At 43.9% G+C, this 26,207-nt stretch overlaps 2 protein-coding genes and 1 long non-coding RNA gene across 5 annotated transcripts in view; all 3 read right to left on the bottom strand.

The window, feature by feature from the left end:
- Positions 1-4,456, bottom strand: part of MRPL33 (mitochondrial ribosomal protein L33) — a 61,234-nt gene extending 56,778 nt beyond the window's left edge. For both annotated transcript variants that reach the window (XM_086326118.1, XM_086326119.1), the window contains exons 1-3: positions 4,406-4,456; positions 3,513-3,531; positions 1,773-1,879 (exon numbers count right to left, since the gene is read on the bottom strand). In XM_086326118.1, the coding sequence (XP_086182244.1) occupies positions 1,773-1,879; positions 3,513-3,531; positions 4,406-4,427 (148 nt within the window). In that variant the 5' untranslated portion in view covers positions 4,428-4,456. The remainder of the gene's footprint in view (positions 1-1,772; positions 1,880-3,512; positions 3,532-4,405) is intronic.
- Positions 4,457-6,972: 2,516 nt separating this feature from the next.
- Positions 6,973-11,568, bottom strand: LOC147362913 (uncharacterized). The gene is made up of 3 exons (XR_015136597.1): positions 11,436-11,568; positions 10,944-10,990; positions 6,973-7,056 (listed from the first exon to the last, which is right to left on the bottom strand). It is a non-coding gene; the product is annotated as an uncharacterized LOC147362913 (long non-coding RNA).
- A 7,000-nt stretch (positions 11,569-18,568) lies between these two features.
- Positions 18,569-26,207, bottom strand: part of SLC4A1AP (solute carrier family 4 member 1 adaptor protein) — a 75,642-nt gene continuing 68,003 nt past the window's right edge. For both annotated transcript variants that reach the window (XM_086326085.1, XM_086326087.1), the window contains one exon: positions 18,569-20,003. In XM_086326085.1, coding sequence (XP_086182211.1) covers positions 19,993-20,003 — 11 coding nt within the window. In that variant the 3' untranslated portion in view covers positions 18,569-19,992. The remainder of the gene's footprint in view (positions 20,004-26,207) is intronic.

The raw sequence follows: 26,207 nt of genomic DNA, 5'->3' as shown, positions 1-26,207 counted from the left end.
CTAATCATCAGGGATAAACCTAGAATTCCCATTTTATTAAAGAATGCCCAGAAAGTTTCACATCATAAAAACAGCAGGAAATTTTATTTCTGTTAAAGAATGGAATTCATAACAATTTTTTTTTGGCCACATGGCATGCAGGATCTTAGTTCCCCAACTAGGAATTAAACCCATGCTACCCACTCCAGTACTCTTGGGTTTCCCTTGTGGCTCAGCTGGTGAAGAATCCGCCTGCAATGCGGGAGACCTGTGTTCGATCCCTGGTTGAGAAGATCCCCTGAAGAAGGGAAAGGCTAATTCCATGGACTGTACAGTCCATGGGGTTGCAGAGTCGGACAGGACTTAGCAACTCTCACTTTCACTTTCACTCCTGCAGTGGAAGCACAGTCTTAACCTCTGGACCACCAGGGAAATCCCTCTCAGAGCCCTTTTTGAATGCCTCCTTACACTGGTACAGCCCCGATTTTTTTGAAGGTGATATTTTTTGTTTTGATGAATTCAGCATAATGAACAGTTTGTAAGATCTTCTTTACAAACTCTGAAAGCAGCTATTAAGATGGCTGTCAGGCAGATTCGTACTGGTGCCCAACCAGAGGTCACACACTAGTGAGCAAGTTTTAGCCTCCTCTCTCAATAAGAGGTTCATATGTAAAGTGACTCAGGGCCTAGGTTTTGGAGTCAGACAGTCCTAAATTCAAACCTTTATTCTGTCACATATTTTAGTTATGTGTCCTTAACTAAAATCCTTGGCATCAAGCTCATCATCTGTAAAATGGGGTTCAGATTGCCTGGAGAGTACGGGTGCTTGTGTCGTGACGCATTCATGTATCTGAAGACTGAAGGCAGGTAAACAAAGAAGACAGAATCTTCCGTTTTGTCTGGTTATTCACAAGCACTTGTTTCCTTTCTCTCAAGGGTCACTGCCTTCTGTTGCCTATATTGTCCTTCTGTGGTTGTTGTTTCAGGAGGGAAGGTAAATTCAGTCCCATTGCTCCATCTTGGCCAGAAGTGAGTCTATCAGGCCTTGTTCTTAGTTAACGAAATAACTGATTATGATGCTGCATGCATGATAAGACACTTCAGTCATGTCCGACTCTGCGACACCATGGATGAAGCCTGCCAAGCTCCTCTGTCCATGGGATTCTCCAGGCAACAATACTGGAGTGGATTGCCATTTACTCCCTCAGGGATTATGACGTTAACTGCCTATATTTCATTATGTAATGGATTAATTTGAAGAAATAAGATTCTAGCACCAATTCCAACTCTAAACACCAACCAAGTGTCTTAGAATTCAACTCAACCTTGACATACTTCTCTTTCTGTTTACCGAACAGTATCGCCTATTCTGTTTACATATCTGGTTTTTCCCCTTCAAATCTTCAGTTAACTATCTCTTACCAGAGAGACATTCCCTGAACTATCCTACCTAAAGAATGAAGATGGGATCTACCTCCTTGCAACTCTATCCTGTATCTCAGCATCCTGCTTTTTTCTCGCATAGCACTGAGCATTTGTCGTCTTCCTTCCTCTCCCTTCCAAAACCAGGCTTTGATCATCAAGACTGAAGGCAGTGAGTCTATCTTATGTCCATGAATATCCCAGCACCTTGGACAGTAACTAGCACCAAAGTAACTTTCAATATACACTAGGAATGAATGCTCTAGTGACAAAGGGGTCACAAAACTGCCTTTGTTTATCATCATCTGAAAAGGGCAACAGGCCTTGAAAGCATTTGAATTTATTATGGAGCAACTTTTCTGGAATCTTACCTACTGGATCGTAATGCAGTAGAGTCAGTTTCTCCCATAGTCGGCTTCTCTTAGTGTTGAAGGAAAAACCTGTTCCAGCTTGGCTCACCATTTTCACCAGAATTGTTCTAAGATTTAAAAGCAAGCTGTTACAAGCTAAGGAAATAGACTAAAATCAGTCGTAGGGGGATGCCACATTCTAAGAACACTATACAAGTAGTATTACTTGTGGGGACATCAATTAAACCTTAAGTTCAGTTTTAAGACAGTCTATATCTTAGAATGGTTCTGATTCCCAATATTTGTTCCATTACACAGAGTGACTTGGAAATGACCTAACCAAAGCAAGAAGACTAATCAAACTGCATTGTGGGAATAGACTCAGACCCCCACATTTCAGGAGGAGAAATCAGGACAAGGAAAATACACAAGTACTGGTGACCCTAGCAGGCCAGTCAGGAAGAAAATTGTCTCGGAAGAGCTTTATCTTTCACGTATGAGCAGTGAGAGTGAAATCAGGAAGTTACAGAATAAAGGGACTGGAATTTTCACACTGACAATGTGTAAAACCTTGTTGCTCCCTTTCATAGTTTAAGTTACAATCATCCAAAGCAGAAAGTTCATGTTTTGTCCCACTGGACCTTTTAATACCTCATACTGTTTGTTACTTTTTCAGGTGTCTTATCTTCCTGTGTAGATCATGCTATTTGATTTCTCATCTAATTCCAAAAAGAATTTGAAGCACCTAAAATATATTATACACCTTTACATCCCTTTGAATGTTCAGCATAGTGCTTCATGCATTAGAGTGATACAATATTAAGTACTTGCGCTATGGCAAGCACAATACGCAAGGCCCTCTAAGTCTAGATCTGCACCCAGGAGACGTAACACCAACAGTATGGAAGGTCCGTTGTGTACACAAGGTCTGTAAGGCAAGACATATGACACATGGCACCAGAAGGACACAAAGAACATGAGACGCAGGGCACACCTCTAAAGAAACTGAAGACACAGGAGATTCCCACAGAATGTGAAGAAGGAAAGCAAGCTAACTGGATTGTGTGAAAAGCTATATAAAGCAATAAAAGATATTGAGGGAAGAATATAAGCATACATGTTTTCCATTAACTTTAATCTAGCTTTAAGGATTTATTATATGTCTTGGGTTATAAACAAATGCTGCCTGCTTTAGAATTTTTCTATTTTTAACACAGAACATCTTACTTCAGTTATTGTCTACAAATTTTATTTTTGAAATACCAGTTTGGTATTAATAGTCTCCCTGGTACAGCATGGAATCTTTAGCCTTTGCTATTTTTGAAATGCTTGTACCATGAATGCAAAAGATTACAAAACTCAACACTGGCTCTGTGGATAGTCAAGTCACAGCTTTTTTTGTTATATTCCTGTAGTGAGCTCCAGACAAATGGCCCCTGGTCCTCAATTTGAGGAAACAGAACTGCAGTAGTAGTCCAAAGAACATGGGGACCCTGATGATTTCTTTAGGAACAAGACAGCAAAAGCAACTTTTAAGTAAATTAACTGAAAGCTCACTTAGATCAGTTGGGAGGGAGGGAAAACATTTTAGTAAACAGTTCATAGGGCCAAAACAATTCATCGAGTGTAATTCTCAAATCAGACTTTAGAAAATTGAAGCCAAATGCTTAATTTAACGTAAGGATTCATTGAGAGTAGCTGAAATAATGAATCTCACATAAACAAGCTTTAAAAAAAAAAAAAAGAAAAACTTCTACTTACTTTGACTTGCTCTTGGCAACTTTTTCATAGGCAGGGAAAGTCGGATAGAAAAGGAAAAAAAACAATTTATTATCTTGCTTATGCAAAATTCAAATAAAGCTCAAATTTTAAGATTATAATAAAAATATTTAAGTCATGAAATATGTCATAAATTGTCACTCAAGTAACTACTCCCGAGCTTTGGGGGTTCCCGTTAGGATTTTATAGATGCTTTTTAAAAATCCAATCGGACCACCACAACTCTGGATGGAATGCTCTACACAATCTCTTTTCAGCTGAACTGACTACCTTTTAAATCTTCCCAAAGATCTGCTCCATTTGCTCCTCTTCTAAGGTGCAAATATTTGCACTAGAACAAGCCTCTTGTCTGGTAAATTAATCTATGCAAATTCAACAACCATCACATCAGGTGGAGAAAGGAAATTAAATCCATCCGGGAAGTCAGCCTGGTGCACCAAAGAACACTGTCTTGGGAGCCAGTGGGCTTCTCTCCCAGCCCGCTGTACCACCTAGGATCAATTACTGTTTCTCACCTTGCGAACTCGAAATGAGTGAACTAAATATTCTGAAGTTTTCTCAGTTAGAACGTCCAGCGATTCTGCTGACACACCGCTACAGAGGGCGAGGGAGAGCCCCACTTCTGCCGGCCAGACTCTACCGTCCGAATGAGCCGCAACGGACCCAAAATCTGCGCCGAAGACCCCCAAAACCCACTCGCCCCACAGGGAGCATGCCGCGGGGCATGCCGGGTGCTGTAGTCCTGAAGGCCTGGGACGTCGCAGCGGCAGCTTCCCCACCGGCGTGCGCACTCCACCCTGCAATGTCCCAAGGCCCACCTGTCACCACCTCCCGCCCGCGCTGCAAGCCCTGCCGCCGCCTCCAGCCCCACTTACACGTAACCGCCGACAGGAACATGGCGACAGTACCCCTGAAGACTCGGTAACGGGCCCAAAGGTCCAGCAACAAACAACTGCTTCCGGGGCACAGGCCTGTTCCGGAAAAGGAGTCCGGAAGTTCTCCACAGCCACGCCCCCTACGTAAACCTCAGGTGAGACCGCCTCTTTTCTGTGGCCTCTACAGTCCAGATGTCTCTTATGTGGTGCTGGAGTGTGGAGTCCTTTTTATTTTTGGAGAGGATCTTTGTTATCGCTAGGGGTTCGTGCCCCAGACCCTAACTCCTACTTCTGGGTCAAAGTTAGATGTTTTCCATACATATTTCACTAAATAATCGCAGTCGACTACATTAAAGCCACAGGAACTCCATGTTCCTCACCCATTCCAGACTATCAGGCTTCTGCACTATTTCCTTAAATTGTTGCCTTCGTTTTCTTCCTCCGGCCCAACTCCATTTCCATCTGGTTAAGATCTACTCTCAGTCTCTCCAGAATTAAGAACTCCACCTGAATATCCCTATTCCTTGATTATGTGTTGGATTTCTAGGAGGGCTGGGCCCTGGGAATCTTAACTGCTGTATCTAAGCACCTACCTGGCAATAGGGGGCAAATAACTGAGATTGAGAGCAGTCACATAATTTGCTTAATGTCACAAAACTAGTGAATGGCAAAGTCAGAATTTGAACCCAGAGTTTGTCTGACTGCAAAGACTCATGCCTTTCCCACTAGCATTGGGACCTAACCACTTTGCCATCTTCCAATCTTCATCTCTCTGCAAGAAACCTGCAAGTCCTGCAACACCAGGTACTTCAGCCAAAACCTCATTTCCCAGCTAATAATCAGGATTTTAGGATTTTTTTTTTCTAATCTGTGGTTTTATCTACATATTAAATATTACAAACAAGTGAAAGACTTATTCTCATAGATTATCCTCACTGAAGGTAATAAAATTATTAAAAAGAGAAAATGTTATACAATACAACTCAATTTTTAAAATTAGGACTGTCCTTGCCCTGGGTACCTCCAATGGTTTTTTTCCCATACCTAGATTCCAACAAATGAGCCCGCTCTAGGTGGCCAAATCCTTCCTTACTATGTGTGGTTCAGCTGCTGACAAACAAGAGCTTCAGGTGTTCAAGAGGATAAGGTTTCTTATTTAAGAAATTCCTTTTGAAGATTTATAAGAAAAAAACACAAGATTGGAAGCCAAGGAACATGAATTCTAGTATTTATTCTGTCCCTTGGAAAGTCATTTCAATTCTCCAGACCTCAGTTTCAGGCTGAATGTGGGCACTGAATCAGTGATTCTCATTCCTGAGAGTGTATCAGTCATCTGGGGTCTTTTAAAAGCAGAGATGAGGCCCAGAGTCTATACAGTATTTCTTCCCCTTCCCTAATTTTCTATGAAGAAGCATTTTGAATATATCAAAAAGTAGAAAAGATATTATAATGAACAAGCTGTATATGCAATCCAGTAAATGTTAAGATTCTGCTATGTATATTGAATTTTTAATATGCATATATAACATATATGTTATATATATATATATTATTTGATTAGGGTTTTTGGCTAGCTGTGTAAAAGCAAATTGGAGACATCACAACCTTTCCCTCCTTTTCAGTGTAAAAGTAGATTTACTCTTTGAAGTTTTCTGTATGGTGATACTTCAGCATATGAAAATATCTTGCTCCCCATCAACCTTTCCTCAATGGTTTTAACATTCATTGTTGATCTTTGTTTTTACTCAGGAATTATGTTTTGGGGTACACAGTGGTAATTTTTCTAACATTACATTCCTTATTCATTTGTTAGTTTTCTTCTGTAAAGAAAAGCTTTCTATAATCAATTGAGGCAGAATTATAATTCTTCCTAAAAAGGCAAGATAAATGCTAATTGTTCTCTTTAATTACTAATATTCAAGTAAGACATTAACATAAGAGTCACTTCCAATGGTGACAAAGACATTTTCCCCTTTGTGTAATTTTCTTTAAATTTTTAGTATCACTATAATGGATTTTTTCCCTTGTTTTATAATCAAACATGGTCATCATTATTTTTGATGTTCAAAGTTTCCCAAAGGAGGTCATTAGGAGTCCCTTCAAGCTGGTCCAGTGTTTTTTCAATGCATTTCCTTCCTTGCTTTCTGTCACCAGCTATCTCAGGTTAACCTTGTACTTTCCCTGGCCCAAACATGGAATCAGCCATGTCTTCAAGGTACTCTGGTTCTTTTGGAAGGAAGTGATATATAGAAGCCACCATCTGATGCACAGCACTTGACTAGATTTTAGGGGGTTTCAAGTTTTATTTTAAGCCATAGAATTTTCATTTAGATGAAATCTGTCTCAGAGCTCACAGTGTAAAATGAAGCATCATCTCTTGAGGGATGACTTCAGAATCTTGGACTCCACAAGTCAAGGAAACTCTGGATTATGGAAATGGCCACATTCTCTTCCAGTCCCAATTGCTCTGGATTCCAGTTTGAGGTTTCAAATCCCACCCACAGGCCCGGCAGCCTTTTGTCATACTTCCATTGTCTTCCTTCCCAAACTGTCTGACCATGCAGAGGCCTTGTCCAGGGAGGAGAGAGCTTTATGGGCGCATTGGCAGCAGCAGGAACAGCCTGGAGCAGAAGACCACTCAAAACCTACACCTCCTCAGAGATAGGAAACAGCACTTCAGAATCAATTCAGGACCACAGTTATAGAGTATCTGCTAAAGACCGAATGTTTGTGTATCCCCTCACCTGCACCAAATTCATATGTTGAAACCTAATCCCCAACATCATGGTGCTTGCAAGTGGGGCTTTTGGGAGGTGATGAGGTTATGAGGGCAGATCCAGTTCTTGGATCTCTTCTCTGTCCACACTCATTCCCTTGATGGTCACATCTGGCTTATGTTTTTAAAAATCTACAAGCTGGGACCTGGCAATCCAGTGGTTAAGAATCCACCTTGCCATTCAGGGGACATGGGTTTGACCCTTGGTCAGGGAACTAAGATCCCACATGCTGTGGAGTAACTAAGCCTGTGTACTGCAACTACTGAGCCTACACACCACAGCTAGAGAGTCGGTGGGCCGTAAAGAAAGACGCCACATGATTCAACAAAGATCCTGCCTTTGTCAGTCAAATAAATAAATATATATTTTTTAATCTACACGCTGAACACTTTCAGATTTATGTCTCCTGTCCCAATCTTTTCTCCAAATTTCAGACTTGTGCATTTAATTGCCTCCTTGGCATCACACATCCAAAATCAAATTCCCAGAATTGCACTGTACCCCACAGGCTTCCTCTGTGACGGTATGTGGCAATTTAACTTTTCCAGTTGCTAATATGAAAACCCTGGCGGCCAACTTGATACCTCTTTTTATTACACCCTATATCTAACCCATCAACAAGTCCTGTCACTCAAATTTCACTTAATCTGTGAGGCCTCTGTGCCCACTCTATGTAAAAAAGCAGCGGGCAAGCACATGCATGCACAGGCACACACTCCCTATTCACTCTACCCCACTATATTTTCTGACAGTTCTTATTATCATTTAATATTACTTGTGTACTGGTTAATTTCCTTATTGTCTATCTTTGTTCACCAGAATGTAAACATCTTAAGATCAGGAATTTTGTCTTCTTTACTCCTGTATCCTGGTGCCTGGAACAATGCTTGCTGCCTCTATTAAATATCTGTTCAATGAATGAATGAATGACTCTGGAATGAGATACACCATACAAATGTTAAATTATTAATAAATACTTACATTTAAATGGCAAACAGTGATAAGAATTTGTATACTGTTGATTGTTTCAGGCTTCAGGCAAACTTATAAGCTTACTTATAAAAAGAGCATGTACACTGTTTGTTGATATTCTTGTATGGAGTAGAGAGAAGCAGTGGCTTTCTAGTCTTATTACTTCACTCTACATCCACCTGTTATTTACACCTAACACTTTGTTGGCAGTTGGTAAGTGTTAATTAAAATGTTTATTAATATAGATGTAATTTATGATCTGGGGTAATTGTGTATATTTGTCTGAATTTACATAATGAGCCCTCTGTGTCTTATTAAAGTGCAGAACAATTAGAGCATCCTGGCAGCCCAAATAGAAAGGGTATAGTCCTTAGGGGAGGGGCACTCATCCTTTTTTGGCACCTGGGAGAAGGTAGAGCTATTTAACTTAGATTCTCAGCCCAGAAAAATAGATGGAGGGAAACAACATCTATTGAATATCTGCTCTCGCAGGGCCTTAGCCAGTGTCTGCATTGTGCTGGTCGGCCCCACATTGCTTAGCACTGGGATTCGACCGTGAGGATCTAGGATCACAGCTGTTCCCCTCTCTGCTGTGCTGAGAGGCCCCTAACTGCCTATTTGTTCAGCCCACTGTCCTACCTACATCCTGCCTGACCACAGTTTGGAAGTACAGCCACTGTTCTTGTCTACAGGGTCAGTGATCTCGGCTGCCTGGCTATCCCAGGGGCCTGGGCACATGGGCATTTGAGGGAGGGAGACTACAGGACAAGATGAGAATAGCTTCTACCTTCACCAACTCAATCCTTCCCAGCATTAGGGTCTTTTCCAGTGAGTCAGCTCTTTGAATCAGGTGGCCAAAGTATTGGAGCTTCAGCTTCAGCATCAGTCCTTTCAATGAATATTCTGGGTTGATTTCCTTTAGGATTGACTGGTTTGATCTCCTTTCAGTCCAAGGGGCTCTCAAGAGGCTTATTCAACACCACAGTTTTAAAGCATCAATTCTTCTGCACTCAGCCTTCTTTATGGTCCAGCTCTCGCATCTGTAGGGACTCCCCTAGTGACTCAGATGGTAAAGAATCCATCTGCAATGCAGGAGACCTGGGTTTGATCCCTAGGATGGGAAGATCCCCTGGAGAAGGGAATGGCAACCCACTCCAGTATTCTTGCCTGGAAAATGCCAAGGACAGAGGAGCCTGGCAGGCTACAGTCCCTGGGGTAGCAGAGAGTGAGTGACTTTCACTTCACTTCACCAGCTCAGGCACCTCCTGGCAGATTGGACAGTTTCAAAATCGGGTCCTCCACCTCAACAGCTTAGTATTACAGCAAAAACTTCCTGAGGGAGCAAGACTAAAGGCTGGCAAGACCTAGGGGCACCAACCAGGTTTAATCTGTGTGCAGAGTATCCTAAAGTTGGCATTAAGTGCCTTCTGTAGTCTGGCCTCACTCTCCTAATTCAGCCCCATCTCTCTTCCATGGAGCCTGACCTTTCTGGAAGAATAACAGTCACTCTTTGGAGGAAGTCTCTCCTTACCCTCCACTTCCCATCCTACCTTCCACAGGTTCCCCTAAGAGCACTTGCTATGTTTCCTTCCCTCCTTGGATCACTGGTCTGCCTCCCTACTGGCATCTATGTCCCTTGAGAGCCAGAGCTTCCGAGTCTCTGTATATCTTCCCAATCCCACACTTGTGTCACCCTCCACTCCCCGCCAGCAGGAGCTCTTAACACAAAGCGGTGCCCCACTAACTTTGACAAGTATGAACTGAGCACCTTCTGTACTAGGTTACCTTGCCTTGAGCCATTCTCCGTCTCTTCAATCCTACCTCCCCTCCCAGGTCCACTTGAGACAGGGAGATTGGGAGGAACCAAGAGAAGAATAGAAGCAAGGGCACAGACTTGTCCAAAAAAAAAAAATAATGAGCAGTGCACATCCTTCTGGGGCTAGAGTGTGTGAAAAAATGAGCATGGTGACTAGAAAGGATCCCTGGGGCTAGGTAACCAGAAAGGAAGGAGCCAAGATGATGTAGTGGGGGCGCGGCCTTGGTTCTGTGGGCAGCAGGGGAGTTAAGTGATGTGATCAGATCTCTGTAGTGGTAGCATCTGAAATCACACCTTTTTCCTGTTAACTGGGAGAGAGGCAGAGATCAACCCATCTCACCAAACACAATATTCCCAAGCCCCCTTCACCTCGTGAAGCAACAGTAGGCTCTTTCTCTGCCCTACATGTTAATACCTGCTTATTTAGTTAACACATATATTTGGTGTTTCTCTAATAACTGGTAAGCTCTTCCTGCTTGTTATCTTAGACCAGTCAGCTCACCGTTTTTGAAAGGGGAAAAAGGGAAGTAGAAGAGTGTCATTGGAGCCTTTAAGAATCTGCTAAAAGCTGTGGCTTAGTTTTTCCACCAAAAGGACATATACTTGTCCAATTTTACCTGGACTTTCCAGTAGTTCTCAACCTTGGCTGCACAGTAGAAATGCCTGGGGAGATTTATCAGCAACTGATGCTTGCCTCCCACCCCCAGAGTTTTTAATTTAATTGACTTCAGTGCAGTCTGGGTTTTTAAACTCCCTAGGAGATTTTAGTGTACACTCAAATTTTTAAAGTACTGGGCTAGGGATTTGTGGACTCCAAGTGAAGGCCCCTAGCGTAGACCATAAATTCCATGTGTGTCCATTTAACTTTGACGGTGAGCAGCACCTACCTGTGCAGGCAGGGGAGGGGAGAATGTAGCCAGGTTGAAAGAATGAGGAAGTCTTGGGGCTGTCAGTAAAGAGAAGAGGTGCTCACCTGCATTCCAGAAGGTTGCAGAATACTTAGCAAAAAAGGCGCTGGAACTGAAGACAAAGAGAAGGAAGCTTAATTGCCTTCCTGAGAGATGGATGGAAGGCCAGCAGACAACACCCTTCCCACCCACACACTGCACCTCCCCAAGAAGAGCTCCAAACATTATCAAAGGGTGGGCAGAATCGGCCTTTGGGGAAAGTCAACCAGTTAAATACGTGGTTGGTGACACAGGTCGGGAGAGGGGGGCAACTGTGGGTGCTGAAATAAAGCGGGCGTGAGGGTGTGGAGGTAATGGGCTGAAACTCTTGGCAGGAGGAAAGGAAGATTTGGGGTGTGGTCAAGGAGAAGCAATCTGGGGATGCTGGTGGGTGGGAGCTGTTCTGCATCACAGCAGCAGGAGAGGCAGCTGTGGTGGAAGGAGAACTTGGTGTAAGGCCTGACCCCACCGTGTGCCAGCCAGGGGCCCTGCTCGAGGACTTGGCCTCAGTTCCTTACCTGGAACTTGTGTGACAGTAACTTCAGAGAAGACCACAATCTCAGACGATTATCCTCAGGTCATCTCAAAGGCTTTTTTCGCTGTGAGGTCCCATGAGCCTAGGAAAGTGCCCTCCGAAAATGCTCTTTGAGGTTTTCAAACCTACTATCCATCAGAATCACGTGGGGTGTTCAACACCAAATAATACAACTCAGTGGGGGATGAGGGCCCGCAGGCGGTTTGTAACTTTCACCTGGTGCTTCTGCTGTTTCATGTGCTTTGGGAATCACTGTTCTAGACCATGGGGAGAAACGCCTGGGGATCTTGTCAAAAGGGGATCTCAGCCATGAGGCCAAAGTAAGGCTTGATATTTTTTTTTTCTTTTAATATTCTGTGTTTCTGAAAGACTCACCGATGGTGCTACTGGCTGTGCATCAATGCCACTCATAGCGTAATCCAGGCAACACCCCCAGCAGCTGCAGCAGTATCGTTTGGGAGCTTGTGAGGAATTCAGAATCTCAGTCCCCACCCTAGACCCACTGAATCAGAATCTGCAACTCAAAGTGATTCATAAGCACCTTGAAGTTTGAGGAAGATTGTTCTAGAAGAAGTGACTAACTGATCAGGGAACCAAGGTTGGAAGAGGAATGGGAAGACAAGGCTCGGTTCTTTAAAACAGAGTCTAAGTTAGAGAAGGGCACAGATTTTCACCTCTTTTAGTTACTGCCATATTTGTGGGCCTGGCACATGATAGGAGCTCAATAAATATTTGTAAAGTGAGTGGATGAGCTAAGAGTCCAGTTTCTGGGGCCAGGTATGAGGCTAGAGTGGGGCCAGTAATCACCATGACTAGATGCCAACTTCTAGGGTCTAAGTCTTTCCAGCCCTCTGTCCAAGACAAGATTGGTCTAATGCTGGTACAGAGAAGAACTCATGGCCATGTGAGGCAGGAATGTATTTAGTTGTCTCATCTGTGAAGACCAAAAGGCTATATGAAATTGCAGCCAAAAAATACACTGGTCTTCTCAAGGAGGACCTAGCTACAAGAACCAGGGGCTGAGCCAACCAGTGGGGTATGGGTGGCCAAAGGAGCCCCAGCTCCAGAAATAACTCTTCTGGTCTGGAGGAGGGAATCCATGAAGCTGCCTCCAACATGTTTATAGTGGGTAGAATTTAATTACACTCAGCAACAATTCTAATATACCTCCTCTTTCCTCTGTTTAAAATGGATGTCAGTAAGATCTACCCCAGAGTCAAAGGCAACCAGTATGGCTTTTGTGAGTTGGGGAAATAGTAGATCCTGCAAAAGACAAACGTGTTTGTTCTTAACTAGCCTTAAAGGAACAGCGCAATAATTCATATTTGAAGTAGTCTTCAAGGGTGTCAGTCTAGAAGAGAAAATATTTCTCTTTGTTTTTCCTATGTGTACTATTATCCAAAATTTCTGCATCATCCTAACAATAGAAGCTAGGATTTCAGCCAAAGGAAATCCATTCTCATCCTGCCCTAGGAACAAATTGGGCTGAAGATTTCTGACAGATTCTTCAAAACACCGTAACCTTTTTCCTAATGATTATTTTAAATATACCGTGAACATGAGAGAATGCCTTCTAAAGCAATGTCATTTTTATCATCAACTTCATTTGCTTGATTCCTGCAAATGAATTGAATAAATAGTAACTGTGCATTCCCTAGGGCTCGTCTACCTCTGTCTTGAACTGGGGTCCATGTTTAAGGTAAAGTAAAATGACCACGGTAATGGCCATACCATGGCAAAGTTTCCATGAATAACTATTTTCCTTCCTTTAAAAAAAACGTTTATTTATTTATTTGGCTTCCCTGGGTCTTAGTTGCAGCATGTGGGATCTAGTTCCCTGACCAGGGATCGAGCCCAGGCCCCCCTGCATTGGGAGCATGGAGTCTTAGCCATTGGACCACCAGGGAAGTCCCCATGAATAACTGTTTTCAAAAGAATAATAATTTTCCATTATGACTTCCTCCCCTTCAACCCAATCCTCAACCTAATTTCTAACTGTTCCAGAGAGGTGGGTCCCACAGAGGGACAATCCTCTGAATGTCTCGGCAGCATCTCCTGGGAGGATGGTCCCTGCCCAGCACCCAGTCCCCCAAGTTGCCAGGTGCATATAAGGAGGGATCGTGAACTCCGACACTGGACTCATTGGCTGCCAGAAAAGTGATTTAAACTCCCGTACTCCCCTGTCCTGGTGTGAATGTATCATTGCACCTTTCTTGCCTTGTGAAAAGAATGGCTGATTAACTTTTCAGTTGTTTAGGAACAGCATTCAATGGCAAGTTGCCATAGTCATGCAAATTCTGTCTTTTAGGGCCATTTTGAATGGGTCTGTGTTTCTTCTTTGTTGATCGAGAACGACAGCGAGTTGTCATGTTCACAAGGATGACCTAACTTGAGCTTCTGTGGTTTGGGATCCTGCCTGCCTGTGTTTCACCCTGTTTTGCCTCCAAGGCAGAAGCCTGAGTCTCTAGCCAGGAGATTGTGGTTAGTTTCCTGGCCTCTGACCTAGGTGGGGACACACCTGCGCCCCTGAGGGAGGGAGAGCCTGTGGAGGGTCCATGAGGCCAGCGCTGAGTCACTCAGCAGGGAGACATGTCAAACGGCGTTAGAACATTAGTTTGGCACTTAAGGAACAAGGGCCCACACAAATATTCGTCTGTATGTTAACAATCTAGTCCATTTTCAAACTAAATCAAGAATAGAGATTCACTTGTTATCACCTATTTCAGCACTGGAGTTTGTCCTTCGTGTGAAATCCTCCTAGGAGAAACCTCAGCTTCACCCACAGATCCAAGGCTCCCCACCTGATAATATGTCATCACAGGCCGCTCTCTATTACTCCTACAATTCACAGTCCTGTTCCAGGACTAGGCAAATTCAGAAAACCCCACTGCAAGTCATCATCTTAGATTTTGCTACCTGAATCACTTTCCTTTCTCAAAAAAATTATTTGAAATGTAACTTGAATAAACCTGAGCCCCCTTCCTCCCTTATGTAGTTCCATCTTCACATGGTATCCTATTCAAAGAAACATAAATTGAACTCCAAATGCCTTAAAAATCATGGAAACCTTTGAGAAGTTTCCTGAGATGTAGCCATTTTTCTCACCCAAAGTCCCATTCGACAGCCATTTCTAGCCCATTCACTCTCCAGAGAATGGCTTTCCCCTTTATCTTATAGATTAATTTAGCCTCTTTGATGTCTACCATCCTTTATCCTAGCAACCATCTAATTCAGCCATAAGAAAAGGGAGGGAGGGGGTGGGGAGGACTTGCCAAGCAGCCCAGAGTCCTCCCATAGAAAGTCATAAGGGAAGAAAGACTGTAACTACCTGTGCCTCAGGGTGTTGGTCCGGAGGTGAAAAGAGGGAAAGAAGGAAAAGGATGCCCATAGTGCTCTTAGGACCCAAGGGACCTTCTGCATCCTGAAGATGGCAGCCTCCTGAACAGGGCTGGGTCCCCACACAGCTGCCCTGATGCTCACCAGCAGGCAGAACGCAGGCAGTGAGATCCTTGGGCCCCTCCGCAGGGTCCTGGGAGTACTTAACCCAAACAGAGGTAATCACAGCAATCTGCATATGTGTGTCTCTCTGTGAAGCAAGGGATTTGAAGGATTCAGACGGTTTTGATGTAATGTGATGTGCAGCCAAAAGGGAAAACTGGGATCCACATCCAGCTTGATCTTCATGGCAGTAAGCCATTCCAAATGAAGGAGGCAAAACCTTTTGAAAGATGTCTTCTGTGATTCAGAATAACTGAGTCCAGTTTAATCTGGTGCATGGGGAAGTTAAAGAGCTACAGGACTGCTTCAAGTGTGTTTTGCAGTTTTCAGAGTTACTAATTAGCTCCGTGACATTAAGGTTAATGAGATAAAACATCTATAAATCAAGATGACGGCCAAATCAAGAAGAAAGCCCCCAACTCCTGCTCCACCATGAAAACACTCCAATTTCACTCTTTCGAGCTGTCCATTTGATTAAATTTGATTATGTGTGAATATATTCAAATGTATAATTATACAATTCATACTTAAATTAGAACTACCTTGTCCAAAGCTCCTTTCTAAATGTATTCAGTGCCAATAAGACAGAAAGTCAGTTGTTAACTATTAACAGAATGAACTGATTTGATGAAAGTCTAGGAGTGACACTTCCCAAAGAGCAGAAGTCTGTGTGTTAGGTTAAAAAATATGTTCCTAGACTCCCCTGGTGGTACAGTAGATAAGAATCTGCCTGCTAATGCAGGGAACATGGACTCGATCCCCAGTCTGGGAAGATTCCACATGCAGCAGACCAGCTAAACCTAAGTACCACAACTCCTGAGCCTGCACTCTGGGCCTGGGAGCCACAACTAGAGAAGCCACTGCAATGAGAAGCCTGCACAGCACAACTGGAGAGTGGCCCCCACGTGCCACAGCTAGAGAAAGCCTACGCAGCAACAAAGATCCAGCATAAACAAAAATCACTCTTTAAAAAAGAAAAACAACACATTCCTAAAAATTTGGACATAAAACAAACCCTGGAAAATAAAATTATGGATTTTATCGACTAAAGCTATAGAGGAATTTGGGATTTAGAGAACATTCTGACGAATCCTTTTGTAATGTGAAGGAGTCTATGCCACTTAAACTCTATTTGTACATGTGGGTTTTTCAGATTGTTATGAGCCTAGGTCCTGGAGTCAGGAGAATCAGGTTAACACCTTGACTCTACCACTTACTAACCCTGTGTCCTTGGGCAAGTTACATAAATTTCTGTGCCTCAGTTTCTGCATCTGTAAAATGGAGATTATAGTAGCCTATCTCATAAGGTTTTTGTGAGAATGAAATGTGATAAATCACATAAATCATTTAGCATAGGACCTGAAACATAGTAAGTACAAAGTAAATTATGATAATTACAAGGGACATAGAACCCAAATGGACTTCAACTTTCCTTCTTGAGCCTTTTGCAGGGAATACAGAGCCTTGAAGCATGGGTTTAGTAAGACAAAGTTCCTTGGAATTTATGATGGAGGCATAGTTTGAGTGCAATATTTAGCCATTTTCCTTTTGTTGAGAACTTGATGCACTTCCTTTTTTTTCCTTTTCACTAACTTAAAAGACTAGTTATTGTGTTCTGGGCATCCAGATCCCTGGGAGATGGAAAGTAGCCCAGAGACTCATTTATATTTGATAGATGGGCCTTGAATAGAAATGGCATCCCTTGGGGCATATTTGGAGGCTTTGGCTATACAAAGGCAATTTCCCCATCTTCTGATGCTCTCTGATCCTTTTGACTGGATCCACTTCCTCCTGGAAGAGCTGGTGGGAAGCATGGTCTGGTGGGAGCAGATTCTCAAAACAATGATCCTACTTCTGGAGGCCCCCACTGTGTGTGTGTGCGCGCGCACATCCATGAATGTCCCTGCGTTGTATGTGTGTGTGTGTCCTCACACTGTGTATGTGTACTCGTGCATGTCCCCATTCCTAGCAAGGAAGGATATTCTCTTAAGCTATAAGATTAAAGAGCTCCAGGAGTAAACGTATAATACAAAGTGTCAATTACTGGCTCTGGTGACCAGAGAATGAACCCCATTTCAATTACAGGCAGAGAAGAGGAAGCTGAAACCCTGCAAAGAGTAGGGCCCTGAAGCTGTTGCCTAGGTCGGCCCAGCCCAGCCAGCCGACTTTTGCTTAGTCTTCGAAGAACACAGGCTTGAGCCTGCCTATTGCATCAGTTGCTCCCCAGCTGCCCTTCCCCGCCCCACCCTGGAAAGTGGTAGGGAGAGCCTGTGAGGCAACCACTCAGGCAGGGGGACGTCTGGAAGAGACTGTCTCACTCCTTCCAGCCAGGCGCCACCCAACAGGCACTCCCAATCCAAGTCCATGAAGGGAAAGCACATTTCGGGCCCGGAGTCCTCCCAGCTGTCCTAACACTACACTTAGCCCTTTCTACCTCCACCTGGACATCATGCAGTGATGGACAGGACTTCTGAGCCTTCTCTTTTGGTCAAAGTGGGGTCTAGAATCTCAGAATGTTAGGGCTGGAACACCTCAGAGGGCACCTGAACCAACATTCCCATTTTACAGATGATAAAATTGAGGCCCAGAGAAGCAAAATGACTCGCCAAAGAGCCCACAGCTAGATTGCATCAGCTTGTGAGTCTAAAGCTTACATCTCCTCTCTCTCCTTGCACAACCTCAGAAACAAAGGACCAAAGTATTTGGACTTGAGAAATCTTTGAATGGAAGACACCACCAGAAATGAGTGCTCTGAGACCTGTAAAGTCATTTAAAATGGAGAGCAGGATGCTTAGGAGATTCTAATGAGTGAGGTTGAAATCCATTCTGAACCTGTGCAGAAGAATCCCTTAATCCAAGTCTTGCAGGAAAGCAGGCCAATTTTAGACTGAGCTGGACAGGAGCAGACTGGGGAAGGGAGGGACCCATTCTGGAGCAGTCCCAGAAAGCCTAACCAATGCCTGGCTCTTCCCCCAGCCTTCAAGTCCCTGGAATACTGGCAAGTCTCAGGTCCACTAAGGCAGGTCTTTAGCTTCCAGGTTGAACTCAACTACCAGGCCCACTGTGGGGGCCCAGGATGCACAAAGAAAGCATCCATCAGCTGAAGGTATGAGCATGGGACTCCAGGGCACTGGGTGGAGATCAATAACTACTGACAATGTATCCTGATTTAAAAGGTATATTGAGATTTGGACCATAAAACTGAGCACTGAAAAACTGATGCTTTTGAACTGTGGTGCTAGAGAAGACTCTTGAGAGTCCCTTGGACAGCAAGGTGATCAAACCAGTCAATCCTAAAGGAAATCAACCCTGAATATTCATTGGAAGGACTGACGCTGAAGCTGAAGCTCCAATACTTTGGCCATCTGATGTGAAGAGTCTACTCATTTGAAAAAACCCTAATGTTGGGAAAGATTGAAGGCAGGAGAAGGGGGTGACAGATGAGATGGTTGGATGGCATCATTGACTCAATGGACGCAAGTTTGAGCAAACTCTGGGAGACAGTGAAGGATAGGGAAGCCTGGAGTGCTGCAGTCCATGGGGTGGCAGAGTCAGACAAGGCTGAGTGACTGAACAACAACAACAGAAGCTAGAGCTACACACAAATCCACATATACATTCTTTTTAAAAAATCACTTTATTGAGGTATGACTGACACACAAAAAGCTGAAGATACTTCATGTACACAATTTGATGAGTTTGGAATACACACATGTTCTTTATCTACGTGTAGTTCCACCAATGCTCAGTCCAAGAGAAGCCCAGCTTCCTGGGTTACTTGCAGCTGAGAAGTGCAGCCTCACTGAGCTTTAGCTGATGAAGGATCATCATCGGCTCCTGCTCTCTCTGGGACCTCGTTTAAGAACCACCTTTTTTGGTTTTTAACCCAAAGGCTGCCAGCAACACGTGATGTCCTGCAGTTTTTAGGCTTTTCCTGGACTCTGGAAACCTCATGATGAGTCTCTCTCTGAGCCTGACACTAATTTAACAGACACCTGTGCTATTTATCTGGCACCTGTGACTCTGCTGAAGGCAATATCTTCTTTAACTGACTTCTAGAACTGCCCACATTCTCAGGGCCCTTCAGGATTTGAGAGCTCAGCCATGTTCTCCTGCTGACACCCAGGTCCTGAGAGATTAAAATTCTTCAATCCACCTTTCTGATTCAGGGGGGCTCTCCTTTTTTTTAGTTGCACTGAGTCTTAGTTGCAGTGTGTGGGCTTAGTTGCCCTGCGGTGGGACCGGGGCATCCTTGATCGAAGCCATGTCCCTTGCACTGGACGGCAGATTCTTAACCACTGGACCACTAGGGACATCCCTTAGGGCTCTACTCTTACAGTGCAATTACTCACCTTGAGTTTCTTATCATTATCTCAAAGGGGCAAGAGGCACTTTTCCTTCTTTTCAGCCTTCTGCACACAGGAGATTTGCCAGCTGCCGGTTAAATGCTGGGCCCCCGCAGGTACCAATGAGCACAACACATCCACAATCAGGTGTGCTCCTGGGAGAGCCATGAGGTCCACGTGAAACAGTAGGACAGGGCTTCACTGCGTTCATGGGGCTCCCCCATTTGGTCACCAAGCCCCTCGCTGGTGCACCTAGGAAGTTACCCTGACACATCACCCTTAACCCCTCCTCAGAAGGATGGGGAGTTACCAAGAGCCTGTGAACCAGGCAACCCCACAGAGAGGGACAGGAGACACATAGGAGCTCACAGCGGGGACAGGGACAGGAGATGGTCCTGTGAGCAAGAGCGTCTGGCACAGTCACAGTGAGGAAGCAGGCGACAGGAGAGGAATCAGGGGAGAGGCTCAGATGAGGAGCCTCGGGCAACCGGAGGGGGTCCAATCCAACATCATTAAACAGTTTCCTACCTTTTGCCTAATTAAGTTTCATGAGTCAACTCAAATGTTTGCTCCCATTTTCTGCCGCCAAAGAAGAAGATGACAGGAGGATAGCTGGCCCAAGGATCTGGAATTTGGGAATGATCAATTTCCAAGGACGGGGAAAAGTCTTGAAACATGAGCACACATACTCCATCTTCATCGCAGTCCTGCCATGGACAACACAGTGCAAAGGAGAGCTAAATAACAGCGCAAAGGGAAATCAGAGACGAGAGCATTTAGTCAACGTCCTCACTTTACAGATGTGAAAACTGAGACCCAGGGAGGTGCTCAAAATCACGGTCAGTAAGGTCAGTAATTGCAGAACCCGTGGGACTAGAACTCTGGCTCCTAACTCCCAGTCAACCTGTTTCCTTCCCCTTTACCCAGGGGCTAGGTTTCTATCACAGAAGCCATGACTATTCAGGGGTAAAAGTTTGCCTTGGAGCGCCCTCCTCTGGCTCTGGGCAGCCACTGGAGTAGCTCTGAGGATGCAGGCCTGGGTGCTTGGAGTTGAGTGTGGAACAGAATCACCTGCAGGTGGTTAAAGCATTGCTGGGCCCACCCTAGAAGTTTCTGATTCTGTAGGTCTGGGGTGGGGCCCAATGATGGGCGTGTCTAACCAGTTCCCAGGTGATGCTGATCCAAAGATTATTGAGAATCTCTGGTGTAGGCAGAGATCTTGCAGTAAGAATACCGGGGTTCAAGTTTCAGCTTTGCCATACACAGACTGTAACATTGAACATGACGTTGCTTAATCTCTTGGCATCTCAGTCTCTTCATCTTATGATGGCAACTATAATAACCACCCATCAGGTAAATGCATAAAATAAATCAGATATAAAGTTACCTGAGGAGTGCTGTACTGATGCTGTGTGAATACATAGACTAAGAGATATATGACCTCTGTCTGGAGAAATAGCATTGTGGGCCAAGAAATGGCCATGGTAACAGAAGTGTTCTCTTGCTCTCTCTCTCTTTTTTTAATGTTTATTTAATTTGGCTGCACCAGATCTTAGTTTGGCATGTAGGATCTGGTTCCCTGACCAGGGATTGAACCTATGCCCCCTGCATTGGGAGGACAGAGTCCCAACCACTGGACAACCAGGGAAGTCCCCAGAAGCATTCTCTTAATGCTACTCAAAATACCATGAATCTAGAAGAAATGGTGTTCATTCTAACACAAATGTTGCCTGAAGAATTATTAGCCTGGCACTGCTTTACCAAAGTAAATGACACGCTCCCTGCCCTAGAGGAGCCACTAGGAGGAAGATAAACATGCAAATCCCAATAATTACCGTACTGGGTGATGAGCCAGGGAAGGAACCCTATCCCTTGGAGCACAGAACAATCAACCCTGTGTAAGGAGTCAAGTAAGGCTTTGAAGAGGCAGTGAGTAGAGTCTTGAAGAATGAATAGGAGTTCTTTGAGAAGTGTCAGTGGGCACTTCAGACAGAGGAAACAATATGCAAAGTAGCCACAGAGATGTGAGCATGCATAGTGTGTCCAGGGAAATAGTGTAGTTCTATGTCGCTAGACCTCAGTGGGTCTGGGAAAAATAACAGAAGAGAGGTTTGGCCAGGAAGGCTGAGGCAAGATTTTGCAGAATCCTGATGCCAGGCTGAGGAGTTGGGACCTGATCCTGAGTCTGATGGGAACCTATAAGAAGACGCCCACCTCCACCCTGGAAGAGTCCTTGGAAAAAATCCCTAATGAATCCCCAAAATGAAGATTTATGAGCCAAGGGCCTTCACCACCCTCCTCAGCTCCCCCAGTGCCTGCAAACCTCCTCTGCCAGGAAGCCAAGCCCAGAAATGCCTCCTGAGCTGGGTGGGGGCCCTTGGGAACCTGGAAGGCACGAGGAGCAATGGGGCAGCCTCCCACCTCTTACGTTCATCAGATAGGCCCCACTGTCCCAAAGGTTTCCTCATTCCCTCTCCCCTTGGGTGTGGAGTCATTGAGAGGACAACAGGCTGTTATCTCAAGCTAAGAAGTCTGGGAAGTGTAGGTGCCTTGGAATCAGGAGAATGAGTGCTCCCGGGCAGGTGGGCAGGCAGCCGCTGATTGCCATCCAGGAAAAGGACTGTGGGTAGCAAGCCCCTTGCCTCACTGACCTGGCTGAGGTCCAGAGAGCTCGGGAGCTGAAAGGAGGCTGAGAGGTCCTGTATCCCAGGTGCCTCCTTTAAAGATGAAATAAACACTCAGTGGTCAGGTCAACTGCCCGTGATGGCTGTCTATCCCTCTGTCCCTACTTCTGACTCCAAGATGTAAAATCTGAGCCAAAGGGAATCTGGTACTTTCTGTGTCCTGACCTCCCTCCCTCCTCCTAAAGTCAATCCCAGGGCACCCACCCCTGGGATTTATCCACACTCCCCACCCACACCCACCCCGTCCCCCAGCCAAGCCCCTGACCCTTGTTAGACCCAGGCTTTTGCTTCCAAATGGGTAGATACTGAAATGTGTAGAAGAAAGTGGTCTCTACTATTTTTGAAAACTGCAATGGTGAAAAAGGGAACAAAGCGCTAGTCTAAACTGTGTGGGTTTGGGTTTTCATCCCAGTTCCTCTATCTCCTGTGGAGGGGGAAGCAAATTGCTCTTGTGGGAATAATCCTTTTTGTTTTTAGGCAAATATTTTAATAGGATTTGGGGTTATGCAGGGATAAAATGTAAACCTATTCTGGAAAAGAGACAATGCAATTCAGAACAACATGAAACTACAGGCTCTGCATCGTAATTGTAAAAGGTGGTTTTCTTATGGAATGATTGGCATCTCGTCAGGGTTTATGGGGAGTTTTCTGAATGCTGCAGCCTGGCCTTAGCTGTGCTTTGGGGACTTGAGAGTGGGGCCTGTGTCTACAGTGGGAGAGAGCTGGATTGAGTGGGTGTTGGGCAGGGACGGCAGGTCTGTGTACAATTCCCAGATTTCTCACAAACTTGGAGGAGGGAACCCCAGCAAGATCGTGGCCACTGGCACTGCTTCTCTTTTGTTTGGGGGTTGTGATTTGTTCCTCCCTCTGGCAGGGCTACAGAAAAATAACCAAGCTTCTTCTAAAATGACTACAAATCCAAGTGAAACTGACCCATCCACCCCTGAAACCCCTGCCACTGTCAGCCTCAAGCAGGAGCACCTCCATGACACCAGAACCTCACCCACTTTTCCACTCTGCTCTTTGATGAGGCCTAGTGTCTGATGGCGGAGAAGGCAATGGCTTGCCGGGAAAATCCATGGATGGAGGAGCCTAGTGGGCTGCAGTCCATGGGGTCACTAAGAGTCGGACAAGACTGAGAGACTTCACTTTCACTTTTCACTTTCATGCATTGGAGAAGGAAATGGCAACCCACTCCAGTGTTCTTGCCTGGAGAATCCCAGAGACGGGAAGCCTGGTGGGCTGCCATCTATGGGGTTGCACAGAGTCGGACACAACTGAAGTGACTTAGCAGCAGCAACAGCAGTGTCTGATGGAATGCGGCCAAAACCAACAGAACCTCTCAGTCCCTAAATATTCTTATTTTGAAAAATCTCTTTTTTACAAATACTTTACTTTGAAAAGGTAAAAAAACTTTATTTTGAAAAAGTTATTCTAGGGAACTGGATCATCCTGGGATTAAGAGTGCGTGTCCTACCAGGGATATGGAACTGGGCTTGAGTCAGTAACCAAGGGAAGGAATCAGTGGGCATTAAGAGGTTACATGGGGACTTCGCTAGTGGTCCAGTGGTTAAGAATTTGCCTTGCAATGCAGAGGACACAGCTTCAATCCCTGGTCTGGGAACTAACATCCTACATTCACATGCAGCAGAGCAATTAAGCCTGTCTATGCACCACAACTGTAGAGCCCATGTGCCACAACGAAGATCCCACGTGCTACAACTATAAGACTGGATGCAGCCAAATAAATAAACATTTTTTAAAAAATAACACCTATGAAGGTGCAAAATGATTCTTAAAAAATGGGGGGTAAAGGACTTCTGTCTTATATTAGTATAAAAATTATACTCCTCTATTAATAAGAAAACATTATAAATATATTTATATTTTAACATACATATAGTATAAAATTTAAAACAATAATTTACAACAGAAAAATCTATGATAATATACAGTAATATGCTACTTTATAGAAAATATAAATAATACGTAACATGTAAAAACCATAAATATTACCAATTACCTAACCCCCCCAAAATGAATCGATGTCAACACCTGGGATACTATCTTCAGATCTTCCTCTATGCATATAAACAAACAAACAGATAACTAGATATATTGAACACCCAGCCATGCTTATTTTATAATTCCAATGAAAAGAGAACATGTTATTTTCCAATAGTTCTATTAATAGCAATGGTCCCAGGACCAACTCTCATTGGCCCAGCTTGGATTCTAGACTCAAGGAACCCTGAATTTAGAACCCACAAAAGTCAATTTAACCTATAAGATACCTTACAATGAACTAAATATTTACTTTCTCAAGTTGTTATACTTTATGAAATAAATGAGACCGTGCATGTGGAAGATTTCTGCAAATATCAGTGATTACTAAAATCATTAATTATATGTATTATTAATATCATCACCACCCTTTCCACATCATCCTTCTTCCTCCCCACTTCTTGCTTTATCTAGTTTTCTGCTTTTTCCTCTTCCTACCAAGTCTCCATCATGTCTGGGTTAACCCGGCTGTGGCCGACCGGTAAGGAGACCACGTGCTATTTATAGCAGTGTTTCCTCAGGCAGTGTGGTGTGTGGTGATGTGGGAACACACCATTTAAGGGATACTTGTCTCTCTCATTGCAGCCCAAGTGGCTTCTGAGAACTTTGTCTACAGTGAGGAAGAATGTAGAGAACGTACTCCTCTCCTCGCAGCAAAGGCAAGCTCTGCCTTTTATACCACCTGGTCAACCATTTAGGCATAGATTTGGTAGAATAAGAGTTTGTTACTCGGGGATTGTCTGAAATGATGCATTCCTGTCAGCAGACCTACAGAAGGACATTTAGCTGGAGAGAGACTAGGAAAAACTCAGTCAACCCAAGCCTGGAGAGGACATCGGTGTAAGAATCAGCATTTTATTTTATTTTTTTATTATTATTTTTTTTTCATAAAGTTTTTTTTTTTTTTTTTTACTTTACAATATTGTATTGGTTTTGCCATACATCATCATGAATCCGCCATGGGTGTACACTTGTTCCCAATCTTGAACCCCCCTCCCACCTCCCTCCCCATACCATCCCTCTGGGTCATCCCAGTGCACCAGCCCCAAGCTTCCTGTATCCTGCATAGGACCTGGACTGGCGAACTGAAGACTGGCAGCAGATCAGGGACGATAAGGACTGAGTGCATAAAGTCCTTTATGGAATCTTGACATGTTAAATAAGTAGTTTGGGAATAATTAAATTCCTACCTTAAAAAGCAGGTGGTTGACAACACATGTACACTGGAATTGAATAATTAAGTAAATGAATGGCAGATGGTAAGAGCCAGGTTTCTTATTGTTGGAGTAGGTGTTTACAGACAAACAGGAGCAGGGTAGAATGATCCATGTGGTAATGACTTAGAGACATAAGTGGGAAATCATGTATAACTTGATATAATACAGATGGTTACATATGGAAATGTTTATAGATATATGTACACATACATAGGTTAGTATACACACATCTATTTCCTTGCTATGTCAGCCTACAGGATCGAGAAGCAATGAAATCCCAGTAGCAACAAGCACACCTACTGCCCAGAACTTGGTTTCTAATACCATTTTTCAAAAAAAGGACTAGGTCATCTTGGAGAAATGGTTGATCTAGAACTGAGGCAGGAAATATACAGAATGATCCAGGAGCATCTTACAAAGCTCAAAACTCCACAATGATGGGGTTTGGAGTGGGTACATAACACAAAGGAATACAGAAGCCAATTGAAACAACTCCTAAGGGCTAAAGCTGTAACAATTTGAACAAGAAAATTAAGTATTATTGTATTATAACCCAAAGTATGAAATGAATATTCATGAGTGCATACTAATAGAAATAAAAAATTGAATAATTAGATAAATGAGGGAGAAAAGACGAACCTCCATATAGAAGAATTCCAAATAACTCGTGTATTATAGATACTCTGCCTTCAAGGAGATGGAGAAGTCATGCTGATATATGTGTTCTTGATATGATAACAGTGGTCTTCCTCTCCCCAGAATCCACACCCCAGTCAGATCATAAGAAAAACATTAGACAAATCCCAACTGAATGACATTCTATAAAATACCTAACTGTCAATCTGTTAAAGTCATCAAAAACAAGAAAATTCCAAGAAACTGTCACCATCAAGAGGAGCCTAAGGAGACATGACAACTAGATAACATAGTATCCTGGATGTGAATC

The sequence above is a fragment of the Bos grunniens genome, chromosome 11 (assembly GCF_055505025.1).
Source record: "Bos grunniens cultivar Pamir isolate PY7600 chromosome 11, Bosgru_T2T1.0, whole genome shotgun sequence".
Lineage (NCBI taxonomy): Eukaryota > Metazoa > Chordata > Mammalia > Artiodactyla > Bovidae > Bos > Bos grunniens.
Note: the sequence above shows the minus strand (reverse complement) of the source record. Positions and strands in the feature narration are given on the sequence as shown.